Here is a 24835-nt window from a genome sequence, read left to right on the forward strand (position 1 = left end):
GGGGACAATGATGAGGGCAGCGTTCAGCAGCCAGCGCTTGGGAACAGCGCTAACTGTACCCTGATTCCCAGGCGCTGGTATGTGTCACACTGATGACACACAGATGTATTCCGTGTGGCATCAGTGTGGGACGTTTTGCAGCCCATACAGCAGGTAAAAAACGGACATGTCAATGTTTTTAAAGCAAAAACTATAGCAAAAAGTTCCAAAAAATGTCTGAACGTCTTTTGAGCTTTCCCATTGATTTGTGTTATAAAGCACAGAGTTTCTTCAGAGCGGAAAATGCCAGAATAATGAAAATGTCAATTATTTTAGAAATCTGAAGTGGTTAAAAGGACATTCTAAAACCTGAACATCTGCACAGCAAGTCGTTTTTTGCATAGAAATGCAAATATTTATTCTTTTGAGCTTTTTCTGATAGAAATCACCTGAAAAACTTGTCAGATAAAGATGGTCTGTGTGTATATCCTTAAGTAATTTTAAAAATTGTAATAATTACAATTTTTCTACCATTTTGCTGCTGCATTGTCTTTGAGTATTTTATTTTGCAAAAAAAAATTACAAATCCATCAAAGCTCCTCCTCCTGACATCTCTCTCTGCTCCATCTTCCCTCCTCTCATTGTTAGAAATAGCAGGAAGGAAGGAAGCTTTATCCAAATGTCTACCGAGTGAAGAGAGGAGAAAGTATCTGCAGTTTATGAGAGGACAGAGAAAACAGGTTATAGATAAAAAGTAAAGTACAAGAAGATGAAATGAGTGCAGGATAGCAGCTGTGCTAAAGTGAGCTAGTGAGAACAGAAGCAATCTGGATGCAACCAGACCTCATATCCAGCCTATCTTACTGGAAGAGACACTCTCACAAGAAATTTCAAACTTAAATCAGGGGGTCTGAAAATGAATGAAGGAATGAAGAATACAGAGTGAAACTCATTGAATTGTATTATCTAACGCTAACCACTATCATATGTAGGGTGTTTGTAGTCTTTAGTATATTTTCAAAATATTTTTTGTATGCAAATGCTATCACTGTATTGATCTTTTCACTCTGATTTTCTATGTACTTTAGATGTATGCAGAAGGGACTGCACATAACATATAGCCTTAATGTGTTCCTAATGATCTGAAAGTTGCCAAAAGAGTGTCTTTTGGGTATACATCAGTTAGGTGTTATGCTTTTCCTTTAACTGTGATATTCAGCATACAGATATCCCACACAAACATATCAAGACGGTATAATTTGTATATAATCAGAGTTGTATTTCATATAGTGGTATACTGTACATCAGGGGCTTCTGTCTGGGAGTCTATGCCCCGTGTATACATCCTGTGTACACTGCGAAGTAAATGATGATTACTTATGATTTATTAGAATGTTTTGAGATGATTTAAAAAATTCAAAGAAACTGATGAACTTTCCTTTCAGTTCTCCTCATACTTACGATGATGAATCTGACCAGTGGACAGATCAGTATCCAGCCGATCCCTCAGCATCCGGTTATTAGTGGATCTGTTACCCTGAGCATCATTGGGATTACTGGAAAGATCAAGGTTGTTTCCTGGTATAAAGGACGACAAGCGAGGTATCAATATCAGATCCTGTCTTGTGATTTTGCTAGAAGTCCCCCATTACTTCCCGGACCTCTATATAATGAGCTTTCAGTAATGGATCATTACACATCAAAGATCTTAATAACAAAGATGGGGGGAATTATCCAGCATATTTGCTGACAGAGTCATTAGCAAAAATTGAACATCTGAAGCTGAATGTCTACGGTGAGTATAACATTCTATCTCCACCTCTCTGTATATAGTGCTGTTGTTTCAATACAATCAGTGTTTTATTGGCAGGAGATTATCACTGCCAGACTAGATCTCACGCGCAGGCTAGTCCAGCTAATCTGTGTAACCACGCCCCCACTACTGATTGGCAGCTTACTGACAATAGTGTACACAGGAAGCTGCCAATCAGGGGTGTAGGCGGGGTTTTACAGGGCTCAGCATTCATAGGACTGCTACATCTACAGTAGAAAAAAACAGGAATCTATCCAAAGTAAGTGACAAATCACTGGAATCAGGGCTTCTGCCCCTACATTATGCTGCTCTTACATAGCAAAAAACTGCTGACAGATTCCCTTTAAGGAATTGAACATTTTTTTGTTTTTGTCCTTTCATTTTTTACCTGCTCTCATTTTTATTTCTCTGTTGACATAGCCATATGAGGACTTGTTTATTTGTGGGGCAAGTTGTAGTTTTGAATGATATCATTCATTTTACCATATATTGTACTAAAAAAACATGATTGTGGCGATGCCAAAGCTATAAGGTTTTTTTAAAAAAATATTTTAATGGTTAAGAAAATTCAGATACTTGTTAAAAAAAAATGTTTTTTTCTTAGACCTGTACCTTTTTTTTTTGTTATCCACAGAGCTGGACGAGGGCTTTTTTTGCATGCTGAACTGATATTTTTATTAATATAATTTTGGGTAAATTTTAATTGCAGGGTTTTTTTGGAAATGTGCGGTGACAAAAAAATTGCAGTTCCGCTGCAGAAACGCTTAAAAAATGCATGGTAGAAGGCCTGCCATGTTCCCCAATGATAATCCGCATGTGCTGTGCACATGCTGCGGAAATCTCCGCTGCGGATTATCATTGCGTAAAAAAACGCAGCACTACCAATTATTTTGCGGAAGCGCTGCATTTTCGCCGCCATTGACTTGCATTGGAACGCATGGAATCCGCATCACTGCATCTGTACATGCAGAATCCATGCGTTTCATTGTGCGGATGGTACCTGGGTCTGGAGGAGAGGAGACTCTCCTCCAGACCCGGGTACCATATAACCTGTAAAAAAAAAAGAATAAAATAAAAAATAAATATTATACTTACCTTCTGATTGCCCCCGGTCTCCTTGTCTTCACTTGCCGGCAGATCGCGGTGGACTGAAGGACCTGCGCTGACATCATAGTCATATGACAGCAGGTCCTTCAGTGTACCGCGACCTGCCGGCAGCCAGGACGGAGCGAATAAAGACTCCGGGGGCCATCAGAAGGTAAGTAAAGATTTATTTTTTTATTTTTTAACATTCTTTACGGTCACACTATATAAATCCATTCCGGTTGCATGGATTTATATAGTGTGACCAAATGGTCAAGCACTTTCCAAGAGATGCTAAAATCCCTTGGAAAGCGCTTGTCAACCCGCATGCGGAAATGCATGTGAAGAACACTTCACATCCGCATGTCCCGGGCAGGAAAAATGCATGTACAATCCGCATGAACAATCCGCATGTACAATCTGCATGCGTTTTTTCTGCCAGGGAGATGCAGAAACGCTCAGGAAAAAATCCGGAGCATTTCTGCATCGTGGGCACATAGCCTTAAGCAACTTTCCATATAGTCTTTATCAAAAGATTTCTACCATTTTGCTGTTGCAAAGTGTCCGTACACTCTTCATTTAGCCGAGGGCTTTGCAAAGATCTTACAAATCCTGGTTCCAACAGCTTTCTGCTTCTGCCTCTCCTCTCGGTATTATAGATAGCAGAAGTAAGTCAGAGGGGGTTGTAGACAGATCTGTACAGCATGGACAGGGGAGAAAGTATCTCAGGGAAAGCAAAGAAATTAGTCTATGAAAAAGGAGGAAAACACACAGAGAGGAAATGTTATATTAGCTACTGATAACCTCGGCACCCTGGATAAACACAGAGCTCACATCCAGCCTATATTACTGGGAGAGCAAATCCCACAGTGACAATAATCTGAGCATGTGCGTAAACTAGCTTTTGTCAGGTGGATGTGTGCAATGTACTCTAGTAGTACTAGTACCCAAGTGCCACAATTCTGTGTAAGTAAATGTCATAATTTTACACTGGAAGGTTTTCTTTTTTTACTGTTTGTAACATCACAGTAGGTAAATGTAAAAATATAAAAAAAAAAAAAAACTTTTTGCTGGGACATCCCTTCTCTGATGTGGTACCTTTTAAGTTATTCTAAGACACATTAGCTTTTATTTTATTTTTTTAATTTAATCTTAATCTAAATAGGGAATTGAATGTATGACCGCTAACCCTTATGTTCCCTAATTTACAGATCCAGTCACTAAACCTAAAATTACAGCGTCCATCAACCAACCAAAGGAAAATGAGTCATTAACCCTAACTTGTAGCACCTTACAACCTGTGACCATTTGGTGGACCAGGAATGGTGGCAGTATCCCGTCTGGAGCCAAATTATCTAAAGATAACAAGGGTCTGAGCTTCTCCAGTATTAAACGGGAGGACGCAGGAGAATACAGGTGTGAAGCGGAGAATATTGCCAGTAAAGATTCCAGTGATCCCTACAAAGTGACTGTGACTTGTAAGTAACCATCGTAGTTGTACCGGTGAGATCATCGCAGACTGTATTTCCATTTTATGTCTTTGTTGATATTTTGACATCACATACAGTGAAGAAAATAAGTATTTGATCCCTTGCTGTTTTTGTAAGTTTGCCCACTGACAAAGACATGAAAAGTCTATAACTTTAAGGGTAGGTTAATTTTAACATTTAAAGATAGAATATCCCCAAAAAATCAAGAAAATCACATTGTATAAATTAGATAAATTTATTTGCATTTTGCAATGAGAAATAAGTATTTGATTCCCCACAAACCATTATGAGTTCTGGCTCCTACTGACCAGTTAGACGCTCCTAATCAACTCGTTACCTGCATTAAAGACAGCTGTCTTACATAGTCACCAGTATGAAAGACCACTGTCCACAGACTCAATTAATCAGTCAGACTCCAATCTCTACAACATGGGCAAGACCAAAGAGCTTTCTAAGGATGTCAGGGACAAGATCATAGACCTGCACAAGGCTGGAATGGGCTACAAAACCATAAGTAAGATGCTGGGTGAGAAGGAGACAACTGTTGGTGCAATAGTAAGAAAATGGAAGAAATACAAAATGACTCTCAATCGACATCGATCTGGGGCACCATGCAAAATCTCACCTCGTGGGGTATCCTTGATCGTGAGGAAGGTAAGATATCAGCCTAAAACTATATGGGGGAACTTGTTAATGATCTCAAGGCAGCTTGGACCACAGTCACCAAAATCCTGCAGTGCCCGCAAGGTCCCCCTGCTCAAGAAGGCACATGTGCAGGCCCGTCTGAAGTTTGCCAATGAATACCTGGATGATTCTGTGAGTTATTGGGAGAAAGTGCTTTGGTCAGATGAGAAAAAAATTAGCTCTTTGGCATTAACTCAACTTGCCGTGTTTGGAGGAAAAGTACTGCTGCCTATGACCCAAAGAACACCATCCCCACTGTCAAGCATGGAGGTGGAAACATTATGTTTTGGGGGGTGTTGCTCTGCTAAGGGCACAGGACTACTTTACCACATCAATGGGAGAATGGATGGAGCCATGTACCGTAAAATCCTGAGTAACAACCTGCTTCCCTCCGCCAGGACATTTAAAATGGGTCGTGGCTGGGTCTTCCAGCATGACAATGACCCAAAACATACAGCCAAGGCAACAAAGAAGTGACTCAAAAAGAAACACATTAAGATCATGGAGTGGTCTAGCCAGTCTCCAGACCTTAATCCCATAGAAAACTTATGGAAGGAGTTGAAGCTCCAAGTTGCCAAGCAACAGCCTCAAAATCTGAATGATCTAGAGATGATCTGCAAAGAGGAGTGGACCAAAATTCTTTCTGACATGTGCGCAACCCTCATCATCAACTATAAACAACGTCTGACTGCTGTGCTTGCCAACAAGGGTTTCGCCACCAAGTATTAAATGTTGTTTGCCAGAGGAATCAAATACTTATTTCTCACTGCAAAATGCAAATACATTTATCTAATTTATACAATGTGATTTTCTTGATTTTTTTTGTATATTCTATCTCTCAATGTTAAAATTAACCTACCCATAAAATTATAGATTGTTCATGTCTTTGTCAGTGGGCAAACTTACAAAAACAGCAAGGGATCAAATAATTATTACCTTCACTGTACATATACGATTGTTTAACCCCTTTACAACCCAAGGTGGTTTGCACGTTAATGACCAGGCCAATTTTTACAATTCTGACCACTGTCACTTTATGAGGTAATACCTCTGGAACGCTTCAACGGATCCCCCTTATTCTGAGATTGTTTTTTCGTGACATATTGTACTTCATGATTGTGGTAAAATTTCTTCGATATCACTTGCGTTTATTTGTGAAAAAAAAGGAAATTTGGCGAAAATTTTGCAATTTTCAAAATTTGAATTTTTATTCCCTTAAATTAGAGAGATATGTCACACAAAATAGTTAATGAATAACATTTCCCACATGTCTACTTTACATCAGCACAATGTTGGAACCAACAATTTTTTTTATTAGGGAGCTATAAGGGTTAAAAGTTGACCAGCGATTTCTCATTTTTACAACAAAATTTACAAAACCATTTTTTTAGGGACCACATCACATTTGAAGTTACTTTGAGGGGCCTTTATGACAGAAAATACCCAAAAGTGACACCATTCTAAAAACTGCACCCCTCAAGGTGCTCAAAACCACATTCAAGAACTTTATTAACCCTTCAGGTGCTTCACACCAATTAATTGAACGTGAAAGGAAAAAATGAACATTTAACTTTTTTTCACTAACATTTTATATTAGACCCCATTTTTTTTATTTTCACAAGGGTACTAGGAGAAATTGGACCCCAAAAGTTGTTGAGCAATTACTACTGAGTACGCAGATATCTCACATGTGGGGGTAAGCCATTGTTTGGGCGCACGGCAGGGCTCAGAAGGGAAGGAGCGCCAATTGACGTTTTCAATGTAAAACTTGCTGGAATTGCCAGCGGACCCCATGTCGCGTTTGGAGAGCCCCTGATGTGCCTAAACAGTGGAAACCCCCCACAAGTAACCCCATTTTGTAAACTAGACCCCTTAAGGAACTTATTTAGATGTGTAGTGAGCACTTTGAACCCCCAGGTATTTTGCAAAAGTTTATGATGTAGAGCCAAAATCATTTTTTTTCCACAAAAACGATCTTTTAGCCGCAATATTTTTATTTTCACGAGGGTACTAGGAGAAATTGGACTCCAAAAGTTGTTGTACAATTTCTACTGAGTACGCCGATACCTCATATGTGGGGTAAACCATTGTTTGGGCACATGGCAGGGCTCGGAAGGGAAGGAGCGGTATTTGACGTTTTCAATGTAAAACTTGCTGGAATTGACAGCGGACCCCATGTTGCGTTTGGAGAGCCCCTGATGTGCCTAAACAGTAGAAACCCCCCACAAGTGACCCCATTTTGGAAACTAGACCCCTTAAGGAACTTATTTAGATGTGTGGTGAGCACTTTGAACCCCCAAGTGTTTTTGCAAAAGTTTATGATGTAGAGCCAAAATCATTTTTTTTCCACAAAAACGATCTTTTAGCCACAATATTTTTATTTTCACAAGGGCACTAGGAGAAATTGGACACTAAAAGTTGTTCTCCAATTTCTCCTGAGTATGCTGATACCTCATATGTGGGGGTAAACCTTTGTTTGGGCACACGGCAGGGCTCTGAAGGGAAGGAGCGCCAATTGACGTTTTCAATGTAAAACTCGCTGGAATTGCCAGCAGACCCCATGTTGCGTTTGGAGAGCCCCTGATGTGCCTAAACAGTGGAAACCCCCCACAAATAACCCCATTTTGGAAACTAGACCCCGCAGGGAACTTATTTAGATGTGTGGTGAGCACTTTGAACCCCCAAGTGTTTTGCAGAGGTTTATGATGTAGAGCCGTGAAAAAAAAATAAAATTTTTTTTCCACAAAAACGATCTTTTAGCCGCAATATTTTTATTTTCACGAGGGTACTAAGAGAAATTGGACTCCAAAAGTTGTTGAGCAATTTCTACTGAGTACGCCGATACCTCATATGTGGGGGTAAACCATTGTTTGGGCACATGGCAGGGCTCGGAAGGGAAGGAGCGGTAATTGACGTTTTCAATGTAAAACTTGCTGGAATTGACAGTGGACCCCATGTCGCGTTTGGAGAGCCCCTGATGTGCCTAAACAGTAGAAACCCCCCACAAATGACCCCATTTTGGAAACTAGACCCCTTAAGGAACTTATTTAGATGTGTGGTGAGCACTTTGAACCCCCAAGTGTTTTTGCAAAATTTTATGATGTAGAGCCAAAATCATTTTTTTTCCACAAAAACGATCTTTTAGCCACAATATTTTTATTTTCACAAGGGCACTAGGAGAAATTGGACACTAAAAGTTGTTCTCCAATTTCTCCTGAGGATGCTGATATCTCATATGTGGGGGTAAACCTTTGTTTGGGCACACGGCAGGGCTCGGAAGGGAAGGAGCGCCAATTGACGTTTTCAATGTAAAACTCGCTGGAATTGCCAGCGGACCCCATATTGCGTTTGGAGAGCCCCTGATGTGCCTAAACAGTGGAAACCCCCCACAAATAACCCCATTTTGGAAACTAGACCCCTCAGGGAACTTATTTAGATGTGTGATGAGCACTTTGAACCCCCAAGTGTTTTGCAAAGGTTTATGACGTAGAGCCGTGAAAAAAAAAAAAAATTTTTTTTCCACAAAAACGATCTTTTAGCCGCAATATTTTTATTTTCACAAAGGTACTAGGAGAAATTGGACTCCAAAAGTTGTTGTGCAATTTCTACTAAGTACGCCGATACCTCATATGTGGGGGTAAACCATTGTTTGGGTGCACGGCAGGGCTCTGAAGGGAAGGAGTGACGTTTTTGAACGCAGACTTTGATGGAATGGTCTGCGGGCGTCATGTCACGTTCTCAGAACCCCTGATGTGCCTAAACAGTGGAAATGCCCAAAAAGTTCCCCATTTTTGGAAACTAGACCCCCCAATGAATTTATCTAGATATGTGGTGAGCCCTTTGAACCCCCAGGTGCGTCACAGAAAATTATAATGTTGACTTGTGAAAATAAAAAAAAAACATTTTTTTCCACAAAAATGCAAAAAAAAATATTTTCACAAGGGTACCAGGAGAAATTGCACCCCATAAGTTGTTGTGCAATTTCTCCTGAGTACGCAGATACCCCATGTGTTGGAGAAAACTACTGTTTGGGTGCACGTCAGGGCTCAGAAGGGAAGGAGTGACGCTTTTGAACGCAGACTTTGATGGAATGGTCTGCGGGCGTCATGTCACGTTCTCAGAACCCCTGATGTGCCTAAACAGTGGAAATGCCCAACACGTGCCCCCTTTTTTGTAGTGGTAGTTGATTTTTGAACTTTATCATGTAGTGTTATATGTCAGTTGTGTAGGACAACCTGACGAACACTACACAACTGAAGTATGACAACCTGATGAACACTACGTCAGCTGTGTAGTGTTCGTCAGGTTGTCATACGTCAGAAATTAATTCAATAGTCCATCGAAGTATGGTACCTTTTGAAGCAGTCTTTCATACACAGGCCAGGTTTGTCAGGGCAGGTGTCACATTGATAAATGGTGTCCTTGCGTATTCCACTTTTATAACACACTCGGCACCTCTTTTGTGACTTTCTTTTTTTCCGCTGTGAGGGATCTGCCCTGGGAAATGCTGGCCTGGTACAATTCTCGGTCCTTCAATTCCGGAAGTACTGGGGCCTGCTCTGTCACCGCTGCCAAATATCAGGGCCTTGATAACGGTCTCCTGGAAGTGAAGATATAAGATAGAAGTCTGGCCTGCACATTGTGACAGAAAGAAAGCGTTGTACATTGCCATCTGTACAATGTGCACGGCCAGCTTCTTATACCATATCTTGGCCTTTCTCAAAGCACTGTACGGCTGGAGGACTTGATCGGAGAGATCAACTCCCCCCATGTACTTGTTGTACCCCACTACACAGTCTGGTTTGGCAACCTGTGTAGTGGAACCTCTTACAGTGCTGAGGGTGCTGCCATCACCATGTATGGTGGTCAAGAGAAGGACATCCCTCTTGTCCTTGTACTTGACCACCAACAGGTGGTCGCTACATTGGGCTCTGCTCTCACCCCTTCTGAGCAGCTGCCCAATTAGCGTCTTTGGGAGGCCTTTCTGATTTTTGCGGACAGTACCACAAGCTGCGGTATGTCGCGCAGAGAGGGACTTGAAGAGCGGGATACTTGTATAAAAGTTATCCACGTACAGGTAATAACCTTTATCCAGCAGTGGGTGCACCAAGTCCCACACAATTTTCCCACTCACTCCCAGAACAGGGGGGCATTCAGGGGGTTCAATCCGGGAGTCCTTCCCTTCATAAACTCTAAACTTGTGAATGTACCCTGAGGTACTCTCACAAAGTTTATACAGCTTGATCCCGTACCTGGACCTTTTACTGGGCAGGTACTGCCGGAATCCAAGCCGCCCCATGAAAGAAATTAAGGACTCATCCACGCAGATGTCCCTTTGGGGCTCGTACACTTCACCAAACTTGTTGTTGAAGTGCTCGATGACCGGCCGAACTTTGAAAAGACAATAAAAGTTCGGGTCATCGCATGCAGGACACCTTGCATTATCGTTGTAATGCAAGAACTTGTGGATGGCCTGAAAGCGTCTCCAGATCATGACCATTCGGAACACTGGAGTGTTATACAAAACGTCAACACTCCAGTATTGCCGAAGCTCGGACTTCTTCAAGATCCCCATAAGAAGGACCAGGCCCCAAAACTTCATCATTTCTACTGCGTCTACAGGAGACCAGTTAGAAAATGATGAAGAGGGGTTTAGTTCCAAAAATTGATGAGCGTATAAATTAGTTTGGCCCACCATGAGGTTTACAAAATCCTCAGAGAAAAAGACTTTGAAAAAGTCTATTTCTGTGAGGCCGGTAGTTTCAAACTTGATTCCTGATTCTGCCACGAAATCAGGAATCAGCGGCTCATAATTTTCGGGGGGCGAGGTCCATATGGGATCAGTAGTGGGGAGCACTGGATTATCGTCTCTCCTGCAACGACGGCGTGGCGGGCCAGCAGAAGAAGAGGAAGAGGAGTAAGAAGAGGAGGAGGAAGATGACGAGGAGTCGGAAAAACAAAGAAATGTGGGATCCTCGCCCTTGCTGTCAGTGTCGGAGGCAAGAATAGCATATGCCTCCTCCGCTGAATAACGAGTTTGGGATGAGCAGGACATTGTTTGGTGTGTATGTGGTGCATGTGTGTCAATACTTTATTTAGAGTGTGTGGAAAAAGGAAATACTGTATGTGGTGCAAACAGCGAGCACAAGTGTGGATTGGTGAACTATGCCACCGATCAATACTTGGCGGCTGCTGGATGTGCGCACGGATGTGTGGGGAGTGGGAAGAGGGGAATTGGGGTGGATGAGGGGAGATCAGAGATTACTTACCAAAGTCCTCTCTGTTCTTCTTTCAGGACCGGAAGCCCGGCGCTGGTGCCCGGGAGCAGGAGTCCGGCGCTGGTGCCCGGCAGCAGGTGCCCAGCAGCAGGAGCCCGGGAGTAGGAGCCCGGCGCTGGTGACCGGCAGCAGGAGCCTGGGAGCAGGAGCCCGGGAGCAGGAGCCCGGGAGTAGGAGCCCGGCGCTGGTGCCCGGGAGCAGGAGCCCGGGAGCAGAAGCCCGATGCTGGTGCCCGGCAGCAGGAGCCCGGCAGCAGGTGCCCGGCAGCAGGAGCCCGGGAGCAGGAGCCCGGCACTAGTGTCCGGGAGCCCGGAGTGAGAGCCTGGCGATGGAGACTGGGACCGGAGCTGGAGACTGGGACCGGAGCTGGAGACCGCTGCAGGATGCAGAAAAAAAATGGTGGTAAGGGGGGGGGGGGCACTAGGGTGGATGAGGGGAGAACAGACTTTCCAAAGTCTTCTCTGCAGGATCAGCAGCAGGATTAGCAGCAGGCTCTGGAGCAGGAACCACAGCAGGTCAGGAGCAGGTGCCCGGGAGCAGGAGCCCGGCAGCAGATGCCCGGCAGCAGGTGCCCGGGAGCAGGAGCCCGGGAGCAGGAGCCCGGCTCTGGTGCCGGGGAGCAGGAGCCCGGGAGCAGGCGCCCGGGAGCAGGCGCCCGGCAGCAGGAGCCCGGCAGCAGGAGCCCGGCAGCAGGAGCCTGGGAGCAGGAGCCCGGCAGCAGGTGCCTGGCAGCAGGAGCCTGGGAGCAGGAGCCCGGCGCTGGTGCCCGGGAGCCCGGAGCGAGAGCCCGGCGCTGGAGACTGGGACCGGAGCTGGAGACTGGGACCAGAGCTGGAGACTGGGACCGGAGCTGGAGACTGGGACCGGAGCTGGAGACTGGGACCGGAGCTGGAGACTGGGACCGGAGCTGGAGACCGCTGCAGGACGCAGAAAAAAAATGGTGGTAAGGGGGGGATAAAAAGAGGGGGGAGGGGGCATTGGGGTGGATGAGGGGAGAACAGACTTACCAAAGTCTTCTCTGCAGGATCAGCAGCAGGCTCTGGAGCAGGAACCACAGCAGGTCAGGAGCAGGTGCCCGGCAGCAGGTGATCAGGAGCAGGAGTCCAGCGCTGGTGCCCGGCAGCAGGAGCCCGGGAGCAGGAGCCCGGGAGCAGGTGCACGGGAGCAGGAGCCCTGCGCTGGTGCCCAGGAGCAGGTGCCCGGGAGCAGGTGCCCGGGAGCAGGTGCCCGGGAGCAGGAGCCCAGTGCTGGTGCCCGGGAGCAGGAGCCCGGCAGCAGGAGCCCGGCAGCAGGAGCCCGGGAGCAGGAGCCCGGCACTGGTGTCCGGGAGCCCGGAGCGAGAGCCTGGCGCTGGAGACTGGGACCGGAGCTGGAGACTGGGACTGGAGCTGGAGACTGGGACCGGAGCTGGAGACTGGGACCGGAGCTGGAGACTGGGACCGGAGCTGGAGACTGGGACCGGAGCTGGAGACTGGGACCGGAGCTGGAGACTGGGACCGGAGCTGGAGACTGCTGCAGGACGCAGAAAAAAAATGGTGGTAAGGGGGGGTAAAAAGAGGGGGGAGGGGGCATTGGGGTGGATGAGGGGAGAACAGACTTTCCAAAGTCTTCTCTGCAGGATCAGCAGCAGGCTCTGGAGCAGGAACCACAGCAGGTCAGGAGCAGGTGCCCGGCAGCAGGTGCCCGGGAGCAGGAGCCCGGCGCTGGTGCCCGGGAGCAGGAGCCCGGCAGCAGGTGCCCGGCAGCAGGTGCCTGGGAGCAGGAGCCCGGGGCTGGTGCCCGGGAGCCCGGAGCGAGAGCCCGGCGCTGGAGACTGGGACCGGAGCTGGAGACTGGGACCAGAGCTAGAGACTGGGACCGGAGCTGGAGACCGCTGCAGGACGCAGAAAAAAAATGGTGGTAAGGGGGGGATAAAAAGAGGGGGGAGGGGGCATTGTGGTGGATGAGGGGAGAACAGACTTACCAAAGTCTTCTCTGCAGGATCAGCGGCAGGCTCTGGAGCAGGAACCACAGCAGGTCAGGAGCAGGTGCCCGGCAGCAGGTGCCCGGCAGCAGGTGCCCGGGAGCAGGAGCCCGGGAGCAGGAGCCCGGCACTGGTGCCCGGCAGCAGGTGCCCGGCAGCAGGTGCCCGGGAGCAGGAGCCCGGGAGCAGGAGCCCGGCGCTGGTGTCCGGGAGCAGGAGCCCGGGAGCAGGAGCCCAGCGCTGGTGCCCGGCAGCAGGTGCCCGGCAGCAGGAGCCCGGGAGCAGGAGCCCGGGAGCCCAGAGCGAGAGCCCGGAGCTGGAGACTGTGACCGGAGCTGGAGACTGTGACCGGAGCTGAATACTGGGACCGAAGCTGGAGACCGCTGCACAACGCAGAAAAAAAATGGTGGTAAGGGGGGGGGGGTAAAAAGAGGGGGGAGGGGGCATTGGGGTGGATGAGGGGAGAACAGACTTACCAAAGTCTTCTCTGCAGGATCAGCAGCAGGAACCACAGCAGGTCAGGAGCAGAAGATCCAGGACGCTGGGGCAGAAGATCCAGGAGCAGCAGCAGCAGCAGCGACTGGAACAGTGAGAAGATGGTCTTGTGGTGTCACAGAATATTCTGTGGCACTACAAGGCCCAGCACAGACACATCAGATGTGATCGCTCTGTAGAAATCCTCACCAAGTGTGAGGGTCTGCAGGGCGGTCACAGGGTGATGATGGGGTGGTGACAGGTGGAGGTAATCTGATTGGAGCAATCATTGATGACCTTGTTTGCTCCAATCAGAGTCCTGAATACAGGTGACCAGGTGGTCACAGGGAGGTGTCACCTCTCTGTGACCCCCTGTGGTGCTTGCTGTGCCCCAGTTATCTGATTGGTGACACTGATTGCACCAATCAGACATAGCTGGAGCAGATCACGTACCACAGGGGGTCACAGGGAGGTGACACCTCCCTGTCACCGCCCGGTCACCTGTATTCAGGAACTCTGATTGGAGCGATCGATGTCATCATCGATCACTCCAATCACAGCAGTCTGGGGGCTTGGATCACATTACAGGGGGTCATGGGGCGGTGACAGGCAGGTCACAAGCCGGTCACCGCCCCATGGCCGCCCTGTCACCGTGCGGTTGCGCTACGATCGGTGCGATCGATATGATCGGCGATTGCACCGATCATAGCAGTCTGGGGCCAGGGCTGGGGTGTCCTAGCAACAGCCTAGGATCGGTGCTCTTAGGAGCACCGATCCTAGGCTGCAGATCACTGTTTCCGGCATTCACATTGCCGGAAACAGTGAGAAATGCTGTGATTGGCTGTTCAGATTTGAACAGCCAATCACAGCGATCGCTGGTGCGTGGGGGCGGAGACTCCCCCCTGGATGACGGCGCCATCTACCCAGAGGTAAGATGGCACCGTAACTTTAATGCTGTCACCGCGACTTAAGTCGCGGTGCTGCATTAAAGATATGACGTACTAATACGGGTCAGGCTCTTAAGTCCCAGGGCACAGACGCGTATTAGTACGTCATGGGCTTTAAAGGGGTTAAGGATTGGGATTGTCTGTAACCTTAAAAATAGAGATGAACAGATTATTTAAAATTCTAATTCATCAGCTTTGCAGGATTTTTCCCAAAAAATTAATTAAAATAAATTTGCGGCAAATCAATTACTACATAGCCTCCAATTACCTGGAAAACATGTGTATAGCACCATGAGATTTCCTACGACTGTATTGAATAGTAATTGTACATCCGATTCCAACACATGTAATTGTAGCACCCCGAGGGTTCGGTTGCTACAGAGGTATTGCATCTCACCCAGAGGTGTGATATCTCACTTCCAGGGAAGGATGGAGTGTGGCTCAGGACCCTAACACCCACATGCACTACACCACATTTCCGGGGGGCAAGGCGACAATGCTCCCAAGAGTGAGCACAACTGCCCCTGTCCCTGGCTGGAGTGGGGGAGGGAACACCTAGAAAGGGGGAACCCGGTAGTGTGTGGGTGGGGAGAGTAGATCCTGGGTGCACTGAAAAGGGGAGTATATAAGGTGGGCACCATCTTGGAGTCAGGAGGAGAGAGAGCAGATAGAGAAGGAGGCTGGGAGCAGGGGCTCTGTACGGGCTCTGCTCCGCGGGCAGGCCAAGTCTCAAGGCCTGAGCCTGGAGAAGAGAGGGAAAACAGGGAGAAGAGGAACGGAGGAGGCTCCAGGAGTGGAGTGAAGGGACCCCAGGGGTGCGGACCGGCCAGTCGCCACCGTATGCCCGCCGCTACCAGAGTAGGGGGGTCAGGCCGAGAAAGGGAACTGGATCCCTCATCTAGTGGAAGAGAGCAACCACCCTCAGCTAGTAACCGGAGGCCGTGGCATTGCACGTGTTACGGCCCCTCACTACACCTGTTAGGAAGGCACCATATAGGGCCCAGGGAAACGGAACATACGTTTGCCCGCCAAGACCCGAGGCAGCTGGACAGAAACGTGGTCAATTGTGGGGTATGACGGGCCAGAGAAAGGACACACGAAGGGGGTACTAAAAAGCATTCCAAAGGTACCTGGGAGTTGGCCGAGCCCCTCACCTGGTGAGCACAGTACGACGTGGGCAGCCATTACCTGCAGAAGTGGCTTGGAGTGTAAAACTGTGAGTAAAGACCCTGGACTGCATCACTGGACTCTGAGTCATTACTGTTGCTCCCGCGCACCATCACCCCCACCATCTGCACTCACTGCCCTGAGGCTATACTCCTCCCATGGGGAGTTTTACTACCCTTTGCTGCGCACACAACATCAGCCTCAGCGGTCTGCTCCGCAGCGGTGGTTCTCAGTGACCGCAATCCACGGGTGGCGTAGTCGGACATTTCAACATTAAAAACCAAGTAAACGGATCTGCCACTGGTTTGACCACCCTGAGCCACAAGAACGGGTCGCCGCCACGGAGACTACAACCCCTGACATTACACAGAGACCCGGCTCCGGGTATTCCCCCACACATGGCCCAGGGGGTGCATTATATATATATATATATATATATATATATATATATATATATATATATATATTACACATTCACACATGTACCCCACGTAAAGGCACCTCCAAGTTTCCTAACAGCACAGAAAAAACTCGCTACCACCACCAATCGCTTACACAGGACGATTAGACACACGTTAAAGTTATCGTATGGCTTTAGGGGTTCAGTTTATACAGCAAGAGGAGCAAAGATATTACATTTTATATACTTAATCTGAAAGTAGCCAGTGTTTGAAAAAATGTACAAAAGATGTCACAAAATGTGAACAAAACAATACAGTATAATACAATCACATAAAATAAAAAGGAATAACAAAGGAAAAGTACTAAACCTGTGGTTGCAGCAATGATGCTTCTTTACAGAAGGAAGCGCTCTAATTAGGAAAATGGGTCACTCTCACAAAGAACTGTGTCTAACAGAAATGAACACTGATTATAGTTCAGCATTTGCTTTTGCTAAACAAAAGTCACTCCCACATACCTCCACTATGGTGACTTCAGAGGGGCAGTCAAGGGATGTTGCTAGATCTTTAGAAAATTATGGGATCCCCAACTTCCAGGATATTTTTGCCCCTGGAGGTCCCAGGTGGGAGATATTAATGCCATATTTCCTATCATGATTTTAGATTTCCATAAATGGCATTATAGATTTTACAATTATATCTATGACAACAACAAACACATTTTGTGAAGAAGACAGCTGCATTTACATTTCTGGAATGTGAGGAATTGTTTTGTCTCTTTAAAAAATATAAAAAAGGCAAAAGAAATGCAAAATAGATAGTTATGGCTTGTCCATCTCACAAGCCAGGAAACATACTTTCATTGAAACACAAGACTTGAATTCAGGATTTTTCTTTAACCTCAAAATTAGGACAGAGGGGTATTAAATTGCCCAACTTGGTTGCAGTGTGTCAAGAATAAAAATATGATGTTATTAAGGTGCTGTTATTGCTGTAGTATGGAAAGACATCATTAGCCTGCTTCAAGTCTTCAATAGTGTGTCAAATTTTGAGCGAATTTGACTTGAAATTCGAACTTCTGCGGATCAGTCAGTCAGCTCATCTCTACTTACAAACATCATTATGTGCGGGTCCAACAAAATAAGACCACAAAAACCAGAAAAACAAGTGGAGCAATCTCTATTATGAATATGAGAAATGGAGTATCTGCGCTGGTCTTGGCTTAGGCACTGGAAAAAATTAAATATAGGCAAATCGGTGAACAAAATTATATTTTATTTTTAATGATAATTCTTAAAATTGGGAAAAACAGTCGTGTGTTTAAACATATACAGGGGATGGTGGTTTATCTGCTTTGTGGATATAAAGATTGCTAGGAGTTTGCTAGGATCAATCTAGAGGGTGAAAGGATAGGGGTTATTACCTGATACTGTTGCTAGTTCCAGGAATACTAATAGGTGTCAAGGATGGTTACCTTCATAGCGATCTAGATGTATTTTCATTAGATGTGTTCTAGTCCGTGGGGGTGCACTCGGGGATTCTGTGAAAACAATGGGATTTTTGAGAGAGTGGTATGTGTTTAAGGATAATGTCGGATAGCGCCTTCTAACACTTTCTATTTCAATCTCTATTATGGCAACAGATTGCCCTCTATTGGTTGTGTATATCTTAAACTTCACATTACAGTCAAGATATAAATACAAATTTTCTAACCCAACGCATGAAATTTTCAGGAGAATACAGCACTGTTTAGCCTCTCAGTGGTAAATGGCATTGGAAATGTAAAAGTCATAAGGACCATAACTTACAGGATGACCTCTTTTCTTTTACAGATGGCCCAGACAAGGCACAAATAGAAGGCGAAGCATTTGTGAGCCTTGGTTGCACCATTACCTTAACATGTTCTGCTGATTCTGTCCCAACTCCTGAATACCAATGGAAGAGTAATGGCTCAGACTTACAGGAAAAAACAAACAAATATAGTATTAGTAATGCTGCACCCGAGGATGAAGGACTGTACACATGTGTGGTGAGGAACCCGGTGACTCTTCGCACAGCTACTGACTCTTGTTATGTGAATGTGACAATAGGTAATGGTATACAGTAATTGTATAATCAATGGTTTATTCCTAATTCTCTTTTCTACTTACAAATGGCTGAACTATAATTGCATTGAATATATGTATTCTGGACAACTCCTGCCCTATTTGGCTCTTCTGAACCAATTGTAGATCCCCATAGACTCCTCTTACTTACTTGTACACTTTTTACTATTTTTCTACCTATTTTTTGTTCCTAGGATTCGTAGAAGGATATGAGGATTCCATGGGACTTATAATCGGAGTTGTCTTTGGCACAATTTTGGGAGTTGTACTAATTATAATTATAAGTGTCTTCCTATACAGGAAAATCTCGGCAAAGAGGAGGAATGGTAAGAAAAAAATATGGAATATGTTTGCAAATCAAGAGTTACTAATAGTAGAAAGTTTTTTGAATCCACTGGACTCGACAGTTCTAAAAATTTGAAATTCTCCTTGTGTAAATTGCTTAAAATGTCCAGCACCATTCTACACATTGCAGAAAATTGTAACAGCCAGAGAAGGGTCTCATAGTGATGACTGAGCACTGAAATGCTCGAATGCTTGGTACGGATGGTTGGATGTGGTCGACTCAAGTAGCAAGCATAACAGAAGTGAATGTGAAAGTCTAGCATTTTTCTGGAGGAAGTTGTCTCTCTTTCTCTCGCTCTCTCTACGTCCTCAGAGTTCTACAGCTCACAAAGAATCCGGCTGACAGAGGAGTCCCTGCTCTTCCAGCAAGGGATACGCCGCTTCAGTGTGACGCGCAAAATGAGCTTCTTAAGGGGACCCGAGCACTGAAGCACCACGTGATACTTTGCACTGCTCATACTCAATCGACCACCCGATGATCGATCGAGTATTGAACAGTGCCGAGCACGCTCGCCCATCACTAGTTTCATGACCCAATGATGACTTCACCACAATGCCTTGTATCTAACATGTCTTATGATACAACACAGTAAATCAGGAAGAACTATAATAGACCATATAAATGCTGAGGCAGGGAATGCAGCTGTCATTTTGTGAAGAATCTGGATGGTGAGAGAACGTCACAGCTCACAGTTTAGAAATATGGAGAAGAGGCCATAAAACACTCAAATAAAAACTGTATAGAGAGTGTGTGTCATCACAGAAGTGAAGATTAGTGCCTGAGGAAAAGAGATACACATGTGACTAGTGATGAGCGAGTATGTTTTGTTAACCCTTTCGCCGAGTATACTCGGGCGAGCACCGAGTATTTACAGCGTGCTCGGTGATATGTTTGAATCACTCCCGTGTGCATGATTTGCGACTGTTTGACAGCTTTAACACATGTGAGGAATGTCTGCTTCTTACACATTCCTCACATGTATTAAAGCTGTCAAACCGTCGCAAATCATGCACACAGGAGTGATTCAAACATATCACCGAGCACGCTGTAAATACTTGGTGCTCGCCTGAGTATACTTGGTGAAAGGGTTAACAAAACATACTCGCTCATCACTACATGTGACATTTTTCAGGCAATTGTAGGATTTGGATTACTTTTTATTCAAAGTTATTTTTTTTCATAGACTGGCCCACACGTCAACACTTGTGTTAGCCCTACTTGTCAGTGGAGCAAACCTGTGACTTTTCAGTATAGGTTTCATGAAGATCCAGAGATCCTCAGTGTCTGTCCAGCATTACATCACATCGAGTCCTATAATTTTTACATGGAGAATGGAAGCCAAATAGTTTTCCCAGTATTAAGTAACTGAACACAAATACATAGCACATGTCCACCAGATTAATTTTTAACCATGCACTTGGCATTTGACCTGTTCAGGTTCAGACATTTTTTTCTCTTGCGGAAGAGAAAAGGGATATTTATCTCACTGCTCAGTATGATTGCCCGTTGATCATGATATGAGACTGGTATTAAGAAGATTTCTGTTCGCAACGTGTAGGTCCAGCCCACGCCACTATAGTGCCGACTTTTTTTAGGATATGCACTGTACTTCAATAGAAACTAATAAAAAAGATATTTTTAAGAATTTCCACCATGGACTCTACACGCTCCATCCCGAAACGTGTCATTTTCTGGCCGCCCTTCGGCATTCCTGTCACATGATCGCGGGACGCCGATGGGTTGCATGAGAGCCGGAGGTCTGCAGAAAACCCCCGTGCCTGTCACTATGATACTCCTGGGAACGCCGGCTCCTGGCCAGCGTTCATAGGAGATAGTCAATTCTGCTATACATAACAATGCTGAGGAACTACTATTTATAGAACAAGCAATCGAATCATTGCAGCTTCAAGTCTCCTAAGGAAACTATTAAATTCAGTAAAAAGTGGAAGAAAAGTTTAAAAACATGAAAAAAAAATTCAAATCACTCCCCTTTTTCCCCATTGAAAATAAAACAATTGAAATAAATACACATGTTTGGTATTGCTGTATTCAGAAATGTCCGGTCTATCAAAATATAGAATAAATGAATCAGATCGGTAAACGAGAAAAAAAAATCGAGAAGCCAGAATTTGTTTTTTTTTGGCATCTGCAACATTGTTATAAAAGGCAATAAAAACATTGTATCAATAAAAACATCAGCTTAGGACGCAAAAAAAAAAAACCATCACCCAGCCCTAGATCACGAAAAATTGAAAAGCTCGGAAAATTGTTACAAACACAAAAACTTTTTTTCATACCAATTTGAGAATTTTTGCTGCAAACTCGTATTGACCTGCCAGGTCACTTTTAAAAATATAGTGAACATGATCAATAAAAAAACAAAAAGCAATTGTTGAACTTCACTTTTCTTTTTCAATTTCACTGCATTTGGATTTTTTTCCCCGTTTTCCCATATGCTACATGGTAAAGTCAATGATGCCATTCAAAAGTACAACTTATCCCGAAAAAAACAAGCCCTCATATGGCAATATCTACACAAATATAAAAAAGTTATAGCTCTTGGAAGAAGGGGAGGAAAAAACAAAAATGGAAAATGGCCATGGCGTAAAGGGGTAAAAAATCTGTAGCGCTAGAAAAAGTCACAGGGTATTCTTGACCTTATGTAGTCACCAATTTTTTGCTACCTCATCTGAGAACAACATAATGTAGGAAAAGAGACCCTGATTCCTGCAATGTATCACTTAGTTTATTGAATGCAGCAGTTGTGACACAATCAGAGTTGTGTAGCAAGAAGCAGAGCTCAGAAAGCTGCCCCCAGCCACACAACAGCTTTCTACATACATTGTCTATTGACAGTGAGCTGCTTATCACAGGAGGGGGCGTGGTCGGACAAGTGTGTACTTTGTTGAGGGCAATGATAATCTCCTAGTAATAAAACCTTTATTGTAAGTAAACAGCACACAGCTTGATAAATGATACATCACTGAATTCAGTGTTTCAGCTGCTACCTCATGTTATCCTTTGATTACACATCTGCTTACAGATTCCCTTTAAAGTGATTCAAAAAGATCACAAGTCGGTAGCCTGAATTTTAGTCTTTTATTATACATTTTGTCCCATCCCCAGATTCATTGGAGAATAAGCTGGGACTGTTCACAGTTTCTGAAAATGTGAAGGTAGGTGATGATGTCTTGTGATGTATGCATGGCAATGTTCTCGTAGAAACACAATTACATGGAAATAGTTACTGAAAATCCATCCTGTTATTCCGTACCAGACACCCCAACACTGGGGCAATTATAACAGATAGCGAGAATACTGGTACTTTAAAGACCTTAAAGAATTTACATCCGTTACAAGATTTTAAAACCATTTTGATCTCATACCCCATTTAAGTCAGAGGAAGAAAACAGCACAGACCAACATGCCACAGAGCAGAAAATTCCTTCTTGTCCCCTATTGGCAATTAGACAGATGCCAGATCAATATCGTACATAACAAGAATCCTCTGTTCCTTACCTGTATACAGGAATTGAAAACTTTATCCAACTTTTGTGTAATAATAGGATTTTCTACTTTTATGATTATATTTGGTTGTTTTTTATGTTATGTCTTTATGCATTTTTGTTATAACTTTATTTTTTTTATAACATCCCCCCCCCACAAAAAAAAGATAGACTACCATGCTTGATGGTTGCTATCACTTAACTTGGTACACTGTGCTTAGTGGTTGCACTCGCACTTGGTGCAAAACTTGCTCTCATAGAGAGGAAACAGTTCCAAAACACCAAATTTGGTCTGGGTCTTAGTTTCCTCCTAGAGTTTAGAAGACTGCATCATAAGAATAATTCTCAAATGGATTGTCTTGTTGCATTCAAAAGAGCTGATGGCTTTTGCAAGACCAACCTTTCCTCTGTGGGTCTCTAAGAGTGCACCCTACCACAACTTACTAAGATTATTTTTTAGTTTAATTTGAATTTAAGTTGAATTTCCTTCTGACCGCTCAAGGATGCAAAGTCCTTGCAGATGACAACATCTTTTAAGAGTAGTGTATACATTGATCTTTATATTTGCAGGAGGAGGCTTCTCTACAGACTGACTTATAGTTTAACCATTGCTGGTTAAGGAAGTGCCGCTTATATGCCTGTTTAGTAGGTTGGTTCAGCAATCAGGAAACTTTACACAACATCGCCATCTACTGTCAGATCAGCATAAAGACCTCCTTCACACAAACAAAGAAGTCCACAACTGTTGCATACACCAACAGAATTGGTGACTTGTTTCTACTATATCTTTTCTCTAATTGTTCCTCACCTGGTTTTGGCTCCCACTTCTGAGAAAAAATACTGACCAAATACTGATAGTGGGGCCATGGCCTAACCCAGACTCCCAAATGACTCCAATGAGGTCTCACTTTTCAATCTTTCCACTTGTACTGACAATAACATGCCTCATCCAAGATGGTAACTACCTGGGATCAGCACAGGCCCCAGCCACTCTCTTTCAGGGCCTCGACTTACTCCTTGGAGACTGGTGTAACTTGCATTGGCTTGATGGTGAACATTTTCGCATTGCCTGTGCTACAGCATTTTTTATCAGAGTTCATGGTGTACCTGTAAACGTCTTTGTTTTGTACCTGATGAATAAGTGTTTAAGCAATGAGGCGAATAACAATTAGTCAAGAGACTTACCATGAAAGAAAAATTGAGATCTGGTCCTCCTCCAGTCTTCAAGGAGGAAGTTGGGGTCTTGAAAGAGAGTGACTGGAGCCTGTACAGAACTCACGTAGTTGACGTCTTGGATGATGAATATTAATGTCAGGACAAGTGGAAAGATTGAAAACTGAGACCTCATTGGAATAATTTGGAAGTCTGAGTCAGACTGCGTATTCATGGAAACAAATGACTTGGTATTGTTAATGGAGTATTGCGTTAATGAGTTTAGATCATTTTGATAACTGATTGTCCTAAATGGTGGCCAATGGCAAAAGTGGGCGCAAAACATAGACTTTTACAGATGCAGCTCAAACTCTGAAAACAAATGTTGTAGCACAGGCAATGAGAGGATGTTAACGATCAAGCCAATGAAAGGCACCAAGACTCTTCTAATGGACACCTCCATCCTCCACAACATGACATCCAAGAACCTCACTCCTGGCATAATCAACTTAAATACGAGAAGGTGACACAGCTGAGGGAAATGGTTCCTCAGCTCTTACATGAACTCTGTCGACTGTGAAGCCAATGTACAATCCAACATAATGTAGCAAGACACTCAAAGAACTTAATCAAACATTTATGAAAAAGCAGACACCTACATTTGTAAAGAAGGCACATGAAGATTACTTGTGGTCTACCCCCTCACATCTATTTCTACTTTACTTTTACAGACAGAGCAACCAAAAGAAGATTCCTCCTATATGGCGAGTAGAGAAACTTTGCTCTCCAGTATTGTTGTGCCAATATCAGCTGTGAACAATACATTTATTACAGATTTTAATTGTTTTTCTTAATTTCAACTTTTAAAGCATTGTAATTAGAGGCTATGTCATAAAAGTATAGTGGTCGGGCCACAAAAGATCTTTATGAAATTGTTGCCAGATCAGTGAAAAGTCCCTATGAATCTGTAGTGCAATACTGTTCCTGACCACATGAAGTGCTGTTACTACTGATATCCACTCTGTACAGCTTCAGTTTATAGGTCCTATAACCCTTGTGGATGCAGGGAATTCTTTCTAGTTGCCAAACCAATTTTTCTGTAAAGACCTTGTCAAGGGGAAAAAGGTCAATAACTACAGTGCACATCGCCAAAAACATTCTCGGGAGGCTAGAAAATCGATATGTACTTGCAGCATGGGGACAGTAAACTTTTTGATTTTCTCGACTAGAATATCTCACCAGTCAAACTATTGCGATACCAGGTTCTCACCAAGGGTGCCACCATTTCCACAATGGCCCCAATATTTCAGTTTTTGGATCCGTTTTCGGATTACAAAAATGAAAATAAAATGATCCAGTACAGGATCGATTCATTTGAATGGGGATGGAAAAGTCCCATAATATTTTCTGTTTGACTGCAATTTGTCTTTTAGCTGGATCAAAAAAA

The 24835-nt window shown here is 44.5% G+C and overlaps 1 protein-coding gene across 1 annotated transcript; it reads left to right on the forward strand.

The window, feature by feature from the left end:
* Nucleotides 1-1444: 1444 nt before the first annotated feature.
* LOC141171699 (cell adhesion molecule CEACAM16-like) lies at nt 1445-24213 on the forward strand. Its single transcript, XM_073655353.1, has 7 exons — nt 1445-1604; nt 1655-1774; nt 4087-4353; nt 18112-18369; nt 18579-18710; nt 21857-21906; nt 22807-24213. Exons 1-7 carry the CDS (start codon nt 1445-1447, stop codon nt 22834-22836), a joined length of 1017 nt encoding a protein of 338 aa, XP_073511454.1. The 3' UTR covers nt 22837-24213.
* Nucleotides 24214-24835: the final 622 nt, after the last annotated feature.

The sequence above is a fragment of the Phyllobates terribilis genome, unplaced genomic scaffold, assembly GCF_046119375.1.
Source record: "Phyllobates terribilis strain yellow unplaced genomic scaffold, ASM4611937v1 Scaffold_12__6_contigs__length_324123572, whole genome shotgun sequence".
Classification (NCBI taxonomy): Eukaryota; Metazoa; Chordata; class Amphibia; order Anura; family Dendrobatidae; genus Phyllobates; species Phyllobates terribilis.

What these genes read in the sequence shown, in the direction of transcription:
- LOC141171699 (XM_073655353.1), top strand. Translation starts at nt 1,445, where the DNA reads ATGAATCTGACCAGTGGACAGATCAGTATCCAGCCGATCCCTCAGCAT. An exon ending in TCAATATCAGATCCTGTCTT is followed by an intron (nt 1,605 to 1,654) that starts GTGATTTTGCTA and finishes CTATATAATGAG; the next exon opens with CTTTCAGTAATGGATCATTA. An exon ending in TTATGTGAATGTGACAATAG is followed by an intron (nt 18,370 to 18,578) that starts GTAATGGTATAC and finishes TTTTGTTCCTAG; the next exon opens with GATTCGTAGAAGGATATGAG.